The sequence below is a fragment of the Bombyx mori genome, chromosome 25, assembly GCF_030269925.1.
Source record: "Bombyx mori chromosome 25, ASM3026992v2".
NCBI classification, from domain to species: Eukaryota; Metazoa; Arthropoda; class Insecta; order Lepidoptera; family Bombycidae; genus Bombyx; species Bombyx mori.
In genome coordinates this window covers 30,382-43,969 of record NC_085131.1, presented here as the reverse complement: position 1 = coordinate 43,969, position 13,588 = coordinate 30,382, and the positions used below count along the sequence as shown (strand labels likewise).

The 13,588-nt window shown below is 48.6% G+C and overlaps 1 protein-coding gene across 2 annotated transcripts; it reads left to right on the top strand.

The window, feature by feature from the left end:
- The first annotated feature begins 1,023 nt into the window (after positions 1-1,023).
- On the top strand, positions 1,024-13,094 carry LOC101737017 (protein serrate). Of its 2 annotated transcripts, NM_001309558.2 has the most exon segments (15): positions 1,103-1,314; positions 6,233-6,529; positions 6,627-6,681; positions 6,769-7,020; positions 7,116-7,176; positions 7,263-7,396; positions 7,475-7,825; positions 7,918-8,276; positions 8,680-8,812; positions 10,678-10,773; positions 10,943-11,467; positions 11,549-11,793; positions 11,900-12,241; positions 12,319-12,588; positions 12,591-13,094. In NM_001309558.2, coding segments are annotated over 15 exon segments (3,231 nt in total). In that variant the 5' UTR covers positions 1,103-1,248; the 3' UTR covers positions 12,636-13,094.
- The last annotated feature ends 494 nt before the right edge of the window (positions 13,095-13,588 follow it).

The window sequence follows — 13,588 nt, the reverse complement described above, 5'->3', positions numbered from 1 at the left end:
CACACATGCTCGTGTAAACTATATCTTCCTACAAAAACAAATACTAGCTGGTTCATCATCTGATCTTGTATTACATACTGATACCATCGTTGATGATATTTCAGCTTCAGGATACGTAGCCAGGCGAAGGTCAAATACCATAGAACAAGGACAACAAAGTTAACGGAAGTCCTTCTCCACTGCTCGGTGGAGAGGTATCTCTGCTGAGTTCGGCAACGGGAAACATTATCACACGTGCGTAGGCTAAAAATGACTCTTGTACAGTCTTGGAGAGTCCTATCTAGCTTATTCACGAGATCTTGACACACAGCAGCGTCGACGGCGCTGGGACAAACAGGAGATCGAACTAAAATAAGTTCAGTGCAAGGGTAAGTGGGCACGCGCGGAGGCCCGCGGAGCTGCTCGTTTTGTGGTGATCAGCCGCCGTCCAAGGAATACAACTGAAGGACTGGCCATTATTGAACCCACGCCCTTAATACATATTAAAGTAACAGGACACGGCGCGTCCATCATTTACTACAGTTCTAATAATGTTGTTAATCTAGGGATCATTATTTATTTAAGTCAAAATGTTGTGAAACTTACAGATCGAGGATCTTACGACTGTGTTGTTCGAATGACCTTCTAGCGAACATTAACTCTACTGTACCGTACTGTCACCGGAGTAGAGATCCAATAGAGGATTACATGTAGTCGTGAGTGAACAGAGATAGCCAGGTGAAGCCCTGGTATGTCAGCATCAGGTCGGAGTCGTGGACCCTTGCAAAACTCATGCACGCTCACGATGCTCACACGCTGATACTTGACTTACAACGCGCCAGTGTGCTTACCTGCTCGCGACTCAGATATGAGACTTAAATGAATGCCTCATTTAATTTACAAATTCTATGTTTAATAAGAGGAAAACGACAAGTGGATGTGTAATTAGACTATCGTGAAGGGTTGTTGTCCGCGGCCGCGGCGGGTGCAGGGCGAGTGTGCAACGCACTCGAGTCGCTCTAGCTGCACATACGTAGAGCAACAAGCGCAGAGATCGGATCGGATTCGCGACGGGCCGCGCGGTGGTGGAAGAGGCATCGGTACGGAGCCGGCGGGGCGCGGCAGTCTCACGCGAGAGTCGGCGGCGGACGCACGTGCAGCGCCGAGTGTCCAGTGCGAGCGTGCCAGTGTGTGTGTGCAGACGGACCTGGTGTGTGTGTGTGCGCGACATGCGGGCGGCGCGGAGGGAGCGGGCGGGGCGCTGACTCGATGCGGGCGCGGTGTGTGCGGCGCGCGCCGCTGCTGCTCCTCCTCGCCCTCGCCTGCACGCTGCGTGTACGTCTCTACTGCTCTCTCTCTCTCTGTCGGTGCAACCGATCCACTATCTGGTCTATCCCACTTCGTGATTACTTTCTTTCTTAATCTTATTACAATGTATGTTTGAGTTTAAGACGCGTACGATAGTTACTTGATAAGTTAATAAGAACTGCTTCCCTGATTTTACTAGTTTAACAGTTAAGAGCGTCGAAACTGAAAGCTTACCGTTTTACGAGTTTTACGATGAAATTCTCACTAATGATAGAGCTAGGTACATTAGTTTTGTTACGTGTTAAACTATAACTAATCTAACGTCAATTACGAAATCTGACGAAGCGGACGGCGTGTAGAATCGCAGCGAGCGGTTATCGGAATTTCATAAATATTAATTGAACGAGAGAGCTTTATTCCGTGAGGTAGTGTGTATGCTACGTGCTCTACATGTAAAGTAGAGCACATTCTGTAGTCCTAGTAAAGTAAGTGTTGTTGCATATCCCGTGAATAAATTCAATATAACATTTATAATGATACTAATTAAAAAAAACTAATTAAAGTAACAAAATAACACAAATTTTGAATGAAACACACGAGTGAATGATACTACCCGTTAAAAGTTCGTTAACAGCTGAGCTCAACGGAATCTCTCAAAGAAGACCCTGCAAACTATACGAGTTTCTAAGCTGGTTGTCTTATATCTTAGTGAATCAAAATTAATTCAAGCTTCACAAAAACTCTCATATTGAGGATTACCTTATAGGAATTAATCCTTAATTCCGCTTTAAAAGTATTTGTTGCAGTCATCTTGTGAACTGCCCTTTTGTTCGGTAGTGATGTGTTCCAAGATGTCTTCACAAGTGCCACATTCAGACGATGCACATACAAACAATCCGAAATTCAACTGAACATATCGAGCCAACAATTTTACTTTTTATAAAAAAATAACTCTACATCCACACATTCGTGTACGGATACGTTAAATGCAATATGTTCTTATTGTTGTGATGTGGCGACTTGTCGTCCTCAGAGGATTACATCAGTGAACAGTAACTGTCCGTCTTCATGGAGCTCCTGCGCCCGGCGCACAGCACACTCGGTGGTTTGACCGGACGTTATCTGGCTGCTTCAGATGTATCGGGAACTGTATTATCTGAACGTCTCCCGAGCACGGCGCGGCAGTGACGCTAGTGAGATCACTTTGAGTTGCTTGCATTGTTCTACCAAATATATTTGCAAAAAAATGCTAGTTCTAGTTTCAAACTTCAATGAAAGGTCTTAATATAACTTTATTTCAGTATATTCAGATAAAAAATCACTAAGCTTAAGTAGATAGTTATTCGACTTAGATATTCTACATTTATAGATCCGTACGCGCATTATTCACACATTTTTTTCTTTCCTTCATAAACATTATTAAAATATCACACGCGAATCAAATCCCACTATACTATATAATTATACTATAGACTAATCACGCGGAATAGTTGCGATGGTGGGAACCGCTGGTGGAATTGTCTCTAGGTGTAGTAGAGACACATTAATATTCCGCGGACTGTGCGTCGGTCGGCGCATGACTCATCACATTCCTACAACTCTACACTTTACTTGTTTCACGAGAATATACTGTTTCTCTTTTTTAATTACATTGACGGGCAGACGGTCTCGCGGCCCTTCTGTCCTTAATCGGTAAGTGGAAACAGGGGCCCGTGGACAGCACACCTGCTTGCCGAATCCAAATACAAACATAGTCGCATCGTTCAATACGAATAGTACATCGGGCTTCTTACTATAAACTTGAAAACTAATATTTATATTAGTCAAGACTCGACAGACAAAATTGCTCTTTTCCCACAAGGTCTGTAACGAACTATTGAACCAAAAACAGCTAAGTCGGTCCACCTGATGTTAAGTGACTATCGGAGCTCATAGAGATCGACAATGTAAATGTCGCTACCCCTTTCAGGGAAGTTTCCCAAGTGTCGCGTCTACAGTACATCGTACAGCAGCTGCCCCTACCTTGAGGTGCACTGGGCAGGGCGGGGTCCCGCATTTCCAACGAGCGCGGTGGTGATCAGTACAGCTTCACGACTGCCGCTGGGGCGGGCGCTCCCAGACGTGTTGTATTCAATGCTGAACAGAATATTGAACTCGCTTCTAAATACTAGCGCGACCCCTATGTAACTGTTCGACCTATTTTGTAAACAAACTTTAAGGTTCGATTCACTTGAAAACTTCAAAAATTGCGTGTGGAATTAAGGACTGATAATGATTTAGTAAACTTTTGTGACGTAATAATAAAAATATATTAATTTTGTATTTTATCTTGTTGACCGTATATCTTTTTTGTAGTTTTAAACTATTTACTCAATATTTACTATTGAACAACATTTTAACGATATGACATAGCTTAAAGCTTTATAAAAGTTTTTGAATTAGTAAGATATAATGGGGGCCTCCGTCTACAACGGTGGATGGGTGTCAGCCAATATGGAATTATTTATCTCACTGCTCCAGTGATAGTAAATGGTATATTGAGACTTGGAAGATTGTTTGGAGCTTCAACGCAGCCGTGGAGCTTAATCAATTAAAAAATCTTTGTATAAAAGACTTGAACGCGCGTCACAAGTTGTGTTGTTTCCGTCGTATTATTTCTCGTGTTCGCATTCATTCATGATTTTATATTATCCGAGGTCGGCGACCCGTGCGTGATTTCCATATTATCCGTTTACTATCATCGCGTCATAATATATTGCATTCTACTACCATTGCTTTATGACTATAAATCAAAAATATAAATCAAGTAAGGAATTTAAAATAACAAAACCAGTGTGTGCTTCTATGATGTACAGTCCTAGTCGAAGGTCAAAGCTCACAGGCGGCGAGCAGCGCGGGGACCTGCAGTGCGCGCCGCGTGCTGTGCGATCGGACCGCTGCTACAGCCCCCCAACTAAACACGTACTCAGTGCGTGTTCACGAACGACATTCAAAATGCACGCATCGCTACGAGTCACACAAATGAAATTCGCAATATTTATAAACCTGCGTAGTGATGTTCATGCTTATTGTGAACTTCTACGGATTGGTACCGTCATTCTACTTATTACCGCCACAAAGATGTCATATTTCCCGGTTCAAAGACTGTTATTACAAAACACAACAGAGACTCATGATCCGTGCCAGTGACAGTCGACCCGCAATGAGATCCTGCTCTATCTCCGCTGCTGCGACGTAGTCTCTCTCCGTAGACACACACAACTGAACTTAACTCCTGACATCATGGTTCTGACATATGAGCACCTACAACGTCAAGTTTGTAAGTGACATTGCTCATTCATATTCATATTCTACATTATTTTCTTTGCTGCGACAAGTTCTCAGTCATTCCATAGACAGGCGTGTGTACATGTATACGTACGTATACAGGCGCATGTATACGCTCAAACAGTACATAGCTCAATGTTTAGTCACGTCATAGCGACCGACGCATGGCCCCCGCTGGTTCATGGATGAAGCTTAAAACAAATTAAGTACTAGTCGTCACACACGTACTGCGTCCACTGACATTTCGTGAGCTTAAAGTGTGCTTAGTGCTTAGTGCTTAGTGAACTGCACAGTGCACAGTCCGCTGTGCACTGTGCAGGGAGAGACACCTGACCGATGTGCAGTGAGCCTCGGTCAGATGTCATCGGTTAACGATTACCTTATCTTTGATATTTTATAAAGTCGAACATAAAATCCTCTGGACTCGCACTTTCGGTCCTCGACAGAGTCCACAGCACGAGCTTATACGAAGTCAACTCAAGTTTATTTCATGCTTTTCCCCGTCACATCCGTTTATAGGGTTATCCTAAAACTTTAACCTGTCTAGAGAGGCTCTAATCTATATTTTTTTATGTTTTATTTCTTAAATGTGTGGAAGAGCTCACAGCCCACCTGGTGTTAAGTAGTTACGTAGTTGTGTAAGTGTTAAGTAGTTTAGTAAGTAGACATCTACAACGTAAATATGCCGCCACTCATCTTGAGATATGAGTTCTAAGGTCTCACTATAGTTACAACAGCTGCTCCACCCTTTAAACCGAAACGCATTACTGCTTCACGGCAGAAAATAGGCACGGTCGTGGTACCCACCCGCGCGGACTCACGAGACGTCCTACCACCAGTAATTGCGCCAATTATAATTTTGCGGGTTTGATTGTTATTACACGATGTTATTCCTTCACCGTGGAAGTCAATCGTGAACATTTGTTGAGTACGTATTTCATTAGAAAAATTGGTACCCGCCTGCGGGATTCGAACACCGGTGCATCGCTTCAACACGAGTGCACCAGACGTCTTATCCTTTAGGCCAAGACGACTCAATCGTATCATACTCATACGTATCTATTTAATATTGACGGTTTTCCCGACCGTATATGTGAGGTCGAAGCACCACGCCATCACACAACATTTCGAGTATTCTAATATTTTAAAACAGGTGATGAGCTTGAAGTTGTTCAAGATTAATATATATGTGCATGTAATATTATTGGATCGTATCGGCTGTCTTCAAGCCGAGTATCGCGCCGACATCTACTGCACGAGCCGACAGCGGCACCGCGCGGTCGCAGCGAGGGGACGACCAGGCGTGTCGACGAGTGGGAGGAGACTCGCCCTCCCACTCCACCCTACAGCGGCGCGGTGTCTTTGTTTAGCTCACTGCGGCCACGCCCTCTCGAGCTCTCTGCTAACTGCTCACTACTAGGTGCTCCGTATTAGACACAGACGTCAAACGCGACAATATAGCTTTGTTAGGTCGCACAGCTTGACATGTCGACACCTCCCTGCGTGTTTGTGCCGCTCGTTGCAAATAGTATATCCATTGTTTGGTTGCGACTGATTGAGACTTTAGGTGTTCACTTTGTGAAGTCCTGGTGATGATGCTGTACGTTTGTGTGCGCAGTGCGCGGCGGGGGCGGGCGTGTTCGAGCTTCAAATACTGGAATTTAGCAACTATCGGCTGGAGGTGGGGGCGGGCGGATGCTGCGGGGGCGGCGGTCCGAGGGGCGCGGGAGCGGCGGCCTGCTCGCATCCCTGCCGCACCAGGTTTACGCTCTGCCTCAAGGAGTACCAGTCGGCGGCCGCGCCCGGCGGGAGCTGCTCCTTCGGGCGCGCCGCCTCCCCCGTCCTCGGCACTGACTCCTTCACTCTGGCTGAGCCTCTCTACACCCTCGCACTGCCCTTCAGCTTCCGATGGACGGTCAGTTTCCTTCATCACACTCTGCCCGCGCACTCGCAGTATTACATTGACCTGACATGCAGAGCGACACTGACCGAACAATGTTTCTTGCTTTCAGCGTTCGTTCACGTTGATCCTGCAGGCGTATGACGACTACGAATACTCCGAGCCCGGTGAGTGGCAGCCGGTGTCGGCTGACGGGGGCGGACCAGAGTGTTGGCTGTCGGGCTGTTGTGATGGATCCGGATGGTGTGTTGCAGAAGCGGGGCTCATCGAGGAGGCGTGGTGGTCCGGGATCGTGGAGCCGAGCGCGGAGTGGCACGCGCTGCGCCACGCGGGCGCCGCGGCTGCCGTCGCGTACCGCGTGCGGGTGCTCTGTCAGCCCAACTACTACAATACGACCTGCACCACGTTTTGCCGGCCCAGGGACGACAAGTTCGGCCACTACTCGTGCACGCCCGACGGCGACAAGCACTGCCTGCCGGGCTGGCAGGGGGACAACTGCGAGAAACGTATGTAACACATCTTTTTACGGACGCATTCTTCATTCATCACATTACGAGTAATGTTCCGATTTCTAATATTCAACTTTTTTATTTTATTTCAGCTGTTTGTAAGGAAGGCTGTCACCCGACTCACGGACGTTGCGATCGGCCCGGGGACTGCGAGTAAGTGCGCAAGATTCACTCCCTCCTCCTTCATGCACAATTTAAGGCTTGATAAATTGTTGAAGCTGCCATTTATGTCTGTCTAGTTGTCGACCGGGATGGAGAGGTGAACTGTGTTCTCAGTGTCAGCCGTATCCGGGGTGTAAACACGGCTACTGCAACGGTTCCTCCTGGGACTGCACCTGCGACACGAACTGGGGCGGGATACTTTGTGACCAAGGTGAGTCGGTCGGCGCGCTCTGCGGATATGACGTTCTCGGCGACTGAGGACAGGAGTCTTAGGAAAGATCGTTTCTAGATTTAAACTACTGCGGCACCCACGAGCCATGTCAGCACGGAGGCACCTGTGAGAACACCGCGCCGGATCAGTACTTCTGTCGGTGCGCCGAGGGCTTCTCCGGGGTGGACTGCGAGCGCGTCGACAACCCGTGCGCGCCGCAGCCCTGCGCTCATGGCACGTGCTCCCTCGCCGGCACGACGCGAGGCTTCACGTGCACGTGCGACCGCGGCTGGGGCGGGCTGCTCTGCGACACCGACCTCGACGACTGCGCCAGCGGGCCCTGCCTGCACGGCGCGTCCTGCAGGGACCACCTCGACGGCTTCACCTGCGAATGCGCAGACGGCTGGACCGGGCCAGCCTGCGCCGAAGGTGCGTTGTCCGTCGTCCGCAATGAGCGTACCCGTTTCGACCTCCGACCTAGTTGGGAGTGTAACGTGACAGTGTGTGTAACGTGTTCGCAGACGTCGACGAGTGCTCGGGTCGAAGCATGACGGAGGGCGCGCTGGGTCCGTGCGTGAACGCGGCGGCCTGCAACAACACGGCGGGCGGGTACTCGTGCGCCTGTCTGGCGGGCTGGACCGGCCGGGACTGCGAGACCAACGTGGACGACTGCACGGGACAGTGCCTGCACGGCGCCACCTGCATCGACCTGGTGGACGACTTCCACTGCGCCTGCGCGGCGGGCTACGCGGGCCGCACGTGTTCGCTGGACGTGGACGACTGCGCCCCCCGCCCTTGCACCAACGGCGGCGAGTGCGTCGACCTGCTCAACGCTTACCGCTGCATCTGCCCCGTCGGCTTCTCCGGCACCAACTGCGAGGTGAGCCCTTCTCCGCCATTCCACTTTCGATCCTCTATCTCGTATCTCATTCTTATTAACTAAATAAACTTTAGATCGATTTCTTTTATTTCAATTTGTCAGCCTCCATGAAGGTGCAGCGACCGCTTCGGCACTAACACAAACTAACCCGAACTCTGCTTTTCTAGCTGTCATGTTGTTCAGGACGATATTGTCCGGTAAGTTATTTTAACTGTACGCGCATACACTATTGGAAATTTCAGTAAGTTTCTATTATATATCTGCTTTTATCTATTTTGTTTGTAGTTAATGAATAATGATTAGTGTGTCGTAGTACAGTACAGTGAGGTGGGTGATGCATGCGCATGCGCTGTATGCGCCCCCGCAGTAGTCAGTAAGCTGTGCCGTGCGGTGTGTTGAGCAGGACGACCGCGACCACTGCGCCGGCTCTCCGTGCGGCAACGGCGCCGCCTGCTACACCGCGCAGAGCGACTACTACTGCCACTGCGCGCCCGGCTGGACCGGCAAGAACTGCACGCAGCGAGCTGCCAGGGACCGTTCGTATATTGTACTCTCTCTGTCCCTCTCTCTCTCTCTCCCTCTCTCTCTCTCCCTCCCTCTCTCTCTCTCCCTCTCTCTCTCTCCCTCTCTCTCCCTCCCTCTTTCTCCGCATCTCTAACAATGAAGTAGGAAACCTATGGAAATGAAACGTCAACCAAAATTTCGTGCCACTGTGACGTCATCTGGCCACAAAACATGGCGGCTTTAGTGCTGTACAAAAGATTTCAATGTTATCAGGTTTTATCGATAAACGTTCTTGGCTCATTTTATTTTCAATATTGTTGAGTATTATTTATTTGTAGAATTTATACTTTAATGGGAAGTAAGTAGGTATATTGTTATGTGCAAATATGATATGATTTAGATGGGTGAAATCTAAGACAAGTTCGTCCTTCGAATTTGCCAAGTAAACGATATGATGATTTTTAAAAGTTGCTACACTGATTTTATAAAGTTGTCGTTTGTCGCAAAACATAAAGATATGGCGTAGTTCAAAGACATCAGCCCATTTCTAGCATGCTAAATGTTATCGTATTTTGAGTACGTGTTTTTCTTAGACTATTACAATCTATTTTAATTGTTTTGCTGACTCTAAAGTCCGTAACATACTACCGCAGCGCACCCCAAGGAAGGTGCGCCGCACCATTTGAATCACTTTCGCTTGAGAGTGATTAAAATTTTAACCTTATCAAGGGACCGCGTGAAAAAAAAACACATACAGAACATTTATTCATTAATTACAAACGTCATTCCTTGTGACTTCCTCTCTAAAATCACTTAATTATTAAATATTTAACAAATTTACAATAGTGTTTTACTCACTGCGGAATAAAACTATTTTATTTAAATAGTTCCGAAGAGATTTTGTCGGTAGCCTTTTTCCCGAAATATCTAAACAGAATGTCTAAATATGTTTTGATGACATATTTTAAAGTGGTATTTATGATTAGTGTCATGATCAATAGATTCCGACCGAAAAATGGATTTTTCGGATGAGGGCTCCATAATGAATTTAAATACATATAGATAATAGTTTTAGGACATCGACTTTCTTGAGATCCTATAAAATACGTTTTAATTATTATTTTTGTATGTTTTAAGCATGATAAATTATGAAATTTTATATAATCAATCATATTAAATCGATATCATAGTCAATAAATAATGTACAACCCAAAACAGACGGCCGAACTGACGTGACAATGACATTTGGCGCGCAAAACATGGCGGATTTTCGGCCTCATTAGACGGAGACGGAGATATTTACGTATATTCATGTTTCATTTTATGTACGCACTGAAATACTGTTATATTGTTTTCCTGCGAGTTAAAGTGCTGAGTAAGAAAGAGATAGATATATGTTTATGTATGTGCCTTCAAAATGGGTGCTATTTATATAAGCAATTGTACGTATAGAACAATATGTCGTGTCCCTACTATATAGGTCTATGATCTCTAACAGGACAGGAGTAGACGTCCCACGTTTGACGCTTGACGCTTGACGTGACCCCTCTGAGGCAATCACTTTTAATAATTATACTTTCTTTATCATCTGTAAACACATCAGTATGACATTTCTCAATGTTGGACTTGACAAAGGACGAGTAATTTAAAAACTAATAAGTAGATATGAATAATAATAATATGTATGCTAATTAAATTTAGGTAAAAGTATAATAGTTACAAAAAAACCTTTCATCAAAGCCTTTGCTCGCTCAGGATTATTTTTTTGTGATTAATGAATAGAACTGGTAATGATCTATTTTTGAGCACACGGCGAACGCGTGCCGAGATCGATTAATATAAATACCTGACGCGAGAGGCAGCAGTTTCCCTGACCGCGCGTTGCGTGTGCTTGCAGAGGTGAGCCGCTGCAGCCCCAGCCCCTGCCGCAACAACGCCTCCTGCGTGGAGTCCGCTGCCGACGTCACCTGCGTGTGTCGCGACGGCTACACAGGTCTCTGTCCGCTCCACTTCCCTACACAACTACCCTCACACGCTTCACACGCTTTACATGCTTGTACGCGCTCCCCCGATCGCTCTCTGATCACACTAATATATTCACACACACATAAGAACATGTTTCCAACAAAAATGCAACCTGGAACCAACTACTGTATTTACAGGTAAAACCTGCTCAGTACTTGTAGAAGAGAGCGAGCGCTGTGCGGAAGGAATGTGCGCGAACGGAGGCACTTGTGTGCGCGAGGAGGGGTCCTGGCGCTGTCTGTGCGCTGCGGGTTGGGGGGGCGGCGCCTGTGACTCCCTGCTGCCGCTCGCGCCCGCAGCTCCTCCGCCGTGCCCGTGCCAGGCGGGGGGGACGTGTCTGCCGTCCGCACTGCCTCCCGGCTGGGCTTGCGGGTGCAGAGAAGGTCGTACCGGAGCCTTGTGCGAACTGTCCCTGGATCTCTGTGGCTCTTCGCCTTGTCGTAACGGCGGTCGGTGCGTCGGTGGCTCGGGGTGGTGGATGTGCGAATGTGTGGCGGGCTGGACCGGAGAGACTTGTGCAGTGCGAGTGTCCGCCCCGCCCCTCCTGTGCTCCCCGCCCTGTCCCGCCCCCGCTGCCTGCGTCGCCGACCCCGCACGTCCCTCTTCCACCCGGTGTCTCTGTCCGGCGCCGCCGCAGCGTGCTGCTAGACGCTGCCTCGAGAGTGAGTAAACCACCGCTCCTATTATCCTTCTGTTCGTTGGGCGTGGATATGAAATTGTAAACGAAGCATGTTGGTTTCCAGCTGTTGCCGGCTTGGAAGCAGAGGGCGATGACGTAGACGTTCTACAAAACGACAACCATGGAGTGTACAACCGACCAGACCCGAACGTGGGCGACGGACCGGGAGCGTGCGGCGTCGCTAACGGCACCTGGTGGTGGGGATGTAACGCATGTTGGTGTAGTGGGGGGGTGCCAACCTGCACTCGACTGTGGTGCGGCCTGCCGGACTGCCTAGCTCCTAACGCACAACCCTGCCGAACCGATGAAGTATGTTCTGAAGTATAAGTATTTATTAAATAAACTCGTACTTAGATGTATTTATTATATTTGTATATAATAATATATAAATTATCACTGTTTGTATGATTATCAGGTGTGTGTACCGGCGGCACCAGCACTGTGCTTGCGTGCTCCATGTGCCGCACTGGGGGAGTGCCGGCGGGTGTCTGGACGACGTGTGGAGCCCCCCGCCCTCCCGGCACCCCCCGCGTGCTGGCCGGGAGCCCGCTCCCCCGCTCCCCCCGCCCTCTGTGCTCGTGCTCAGCTGCAGCTCGCGAGGGAGCGGCTGGGACCGGGCGCGCACGTGGAGCGTGCCTGTGGAGCTCTGCGACGAGCGTTGGCTGCCGCTCTTGCCGTTCAAGACCCTCCGCCCCCACCACTGGCGTTACTTTGTGATCTCGCACCGGATGATGATGACGCCCTCGATCTCGCTTTGGTAAAACATCCTTACTTCCAGGTCGCGTATTGTATATTTTTCGAATCATCATGTTTAAACTGTGATTTACTATGCAGTGGATCGGAGACGAAGTGGGTTCAGACGGAGCCTCCGGTGCAGCGGCGCTTGGAACTGCAGTGCGGGCTCTCGGAGAGCTTGTGTCGCGTCGGCGGCTGGCCCGTCACGCCCTGCTCGGGGCAGTGCTGCGACTCCGCATGCCGCCAATAGCGCCGCCGGCCTCAGAGCCATCGACAGCGCCGGCGACCACTATCGCGGTCGGTCTACCGGTGGTGCTGCTAGTAGTGGCCGCGGCCATTGGCGCCTTCCTGTTCGTGCGGAGGAGACGTGTGGCGGCAGCGGAACGGTCACGGCGCTGCGACGAAGAGAAGTCTAACAACCTTCAAAACGAGGAGAACTTGCGGCGGTACGCAAACCCCCTGCGCGAGGAGCGTGGCGGGACCCGCGGCGAGGACCTGCCTCGGGCCCATTCGCTGTACAAGGCGCAGAACGCGGACGCGCGGAACGACACGCCGCCGCGGGACAAGGAGCTCACCCTCCGCGCCCTGCCGCCCCCCGAGCCGCCGCCCCCCGCGCGCCACCCGCCGCCCGAGCGACTCACTGTACTCGTGTGATATTAGTCTCGAAGCGCCCTCTCTCAGCCTTGAGCCCCCCTATTTATTGTTGTCTACGTCCTGTCATTGTAAATATTATGTATTTTTATTGTAAATAATGTTGTTGGTGCGTTTTGTATGTTTACATGTGAACAAAGAATGTGAATAATTATTGTAAAGGTTGTAAAAATGAATTTTAAAAGTGATCGTTTTAATAAAAATAAAGTAAAAATTGTGCTTGAGACCTGGTTTTTTTTTTTATACTTGCACAATATAAAATTAAGATGGGCGTGCCTGGAAAATAATCGACTCGTCCTTATTGATAGAAGCTCTGGCGTATTATACTACAAAATTCTTACGTATATCATAACACTCGCATAAGAAAACATCACATTTGGATTCCAATGTTTCTTCTAATTAATTTAAATTGTTATATATTTTTAAGCTATTGCATAGGTTTTATCGCGGACTTTGCGCGGCGACCGAATCAAGAAATTCCGTAACGTAAATAAAACCTAGCACCTCCCACTCCGCCTACCATGTAGCTCACATTCAACACATTCACACGTGGCGCTTGTGTAGTGTTTGTGAATAAGCGCGCGACGTGACGTCGCACTGCATGCGCATCATGAAAAGTCTGCCCATCTCTATCTCGCCCGCGGTCTAGCTTATCACTCTCCGAACAGGCCTACCGTCGAGTTCGGGCATTTCCTGGGCGGGATCGGGGCGATTGCTC

Bases quoted from the DNA above. Each gene is read 5' to 3' on its own strand.
- LOC101737017 (XM_038020178.2), top strand. From the start codon at position 1,249: ATGCGGGCGCGGTGTGTGCGGCGCGCGCCGCTGCTGCTCCTCCTCGCC. The intron at 7,397-7,474 runs GTGAGTCGGTCG...GATCGTTTCTAG, and splicing joins CGGGATACTTTGTGACCAAG to ATTTAAACTACTGCGGCACC. The intron at 10,774-10,942 runs GTCTCTGTCCGC...CTGTATTTACAG, and splicing joins GTGTCGCGACGGCTACACAG to GTAAAACCTGCTCAGTACTT.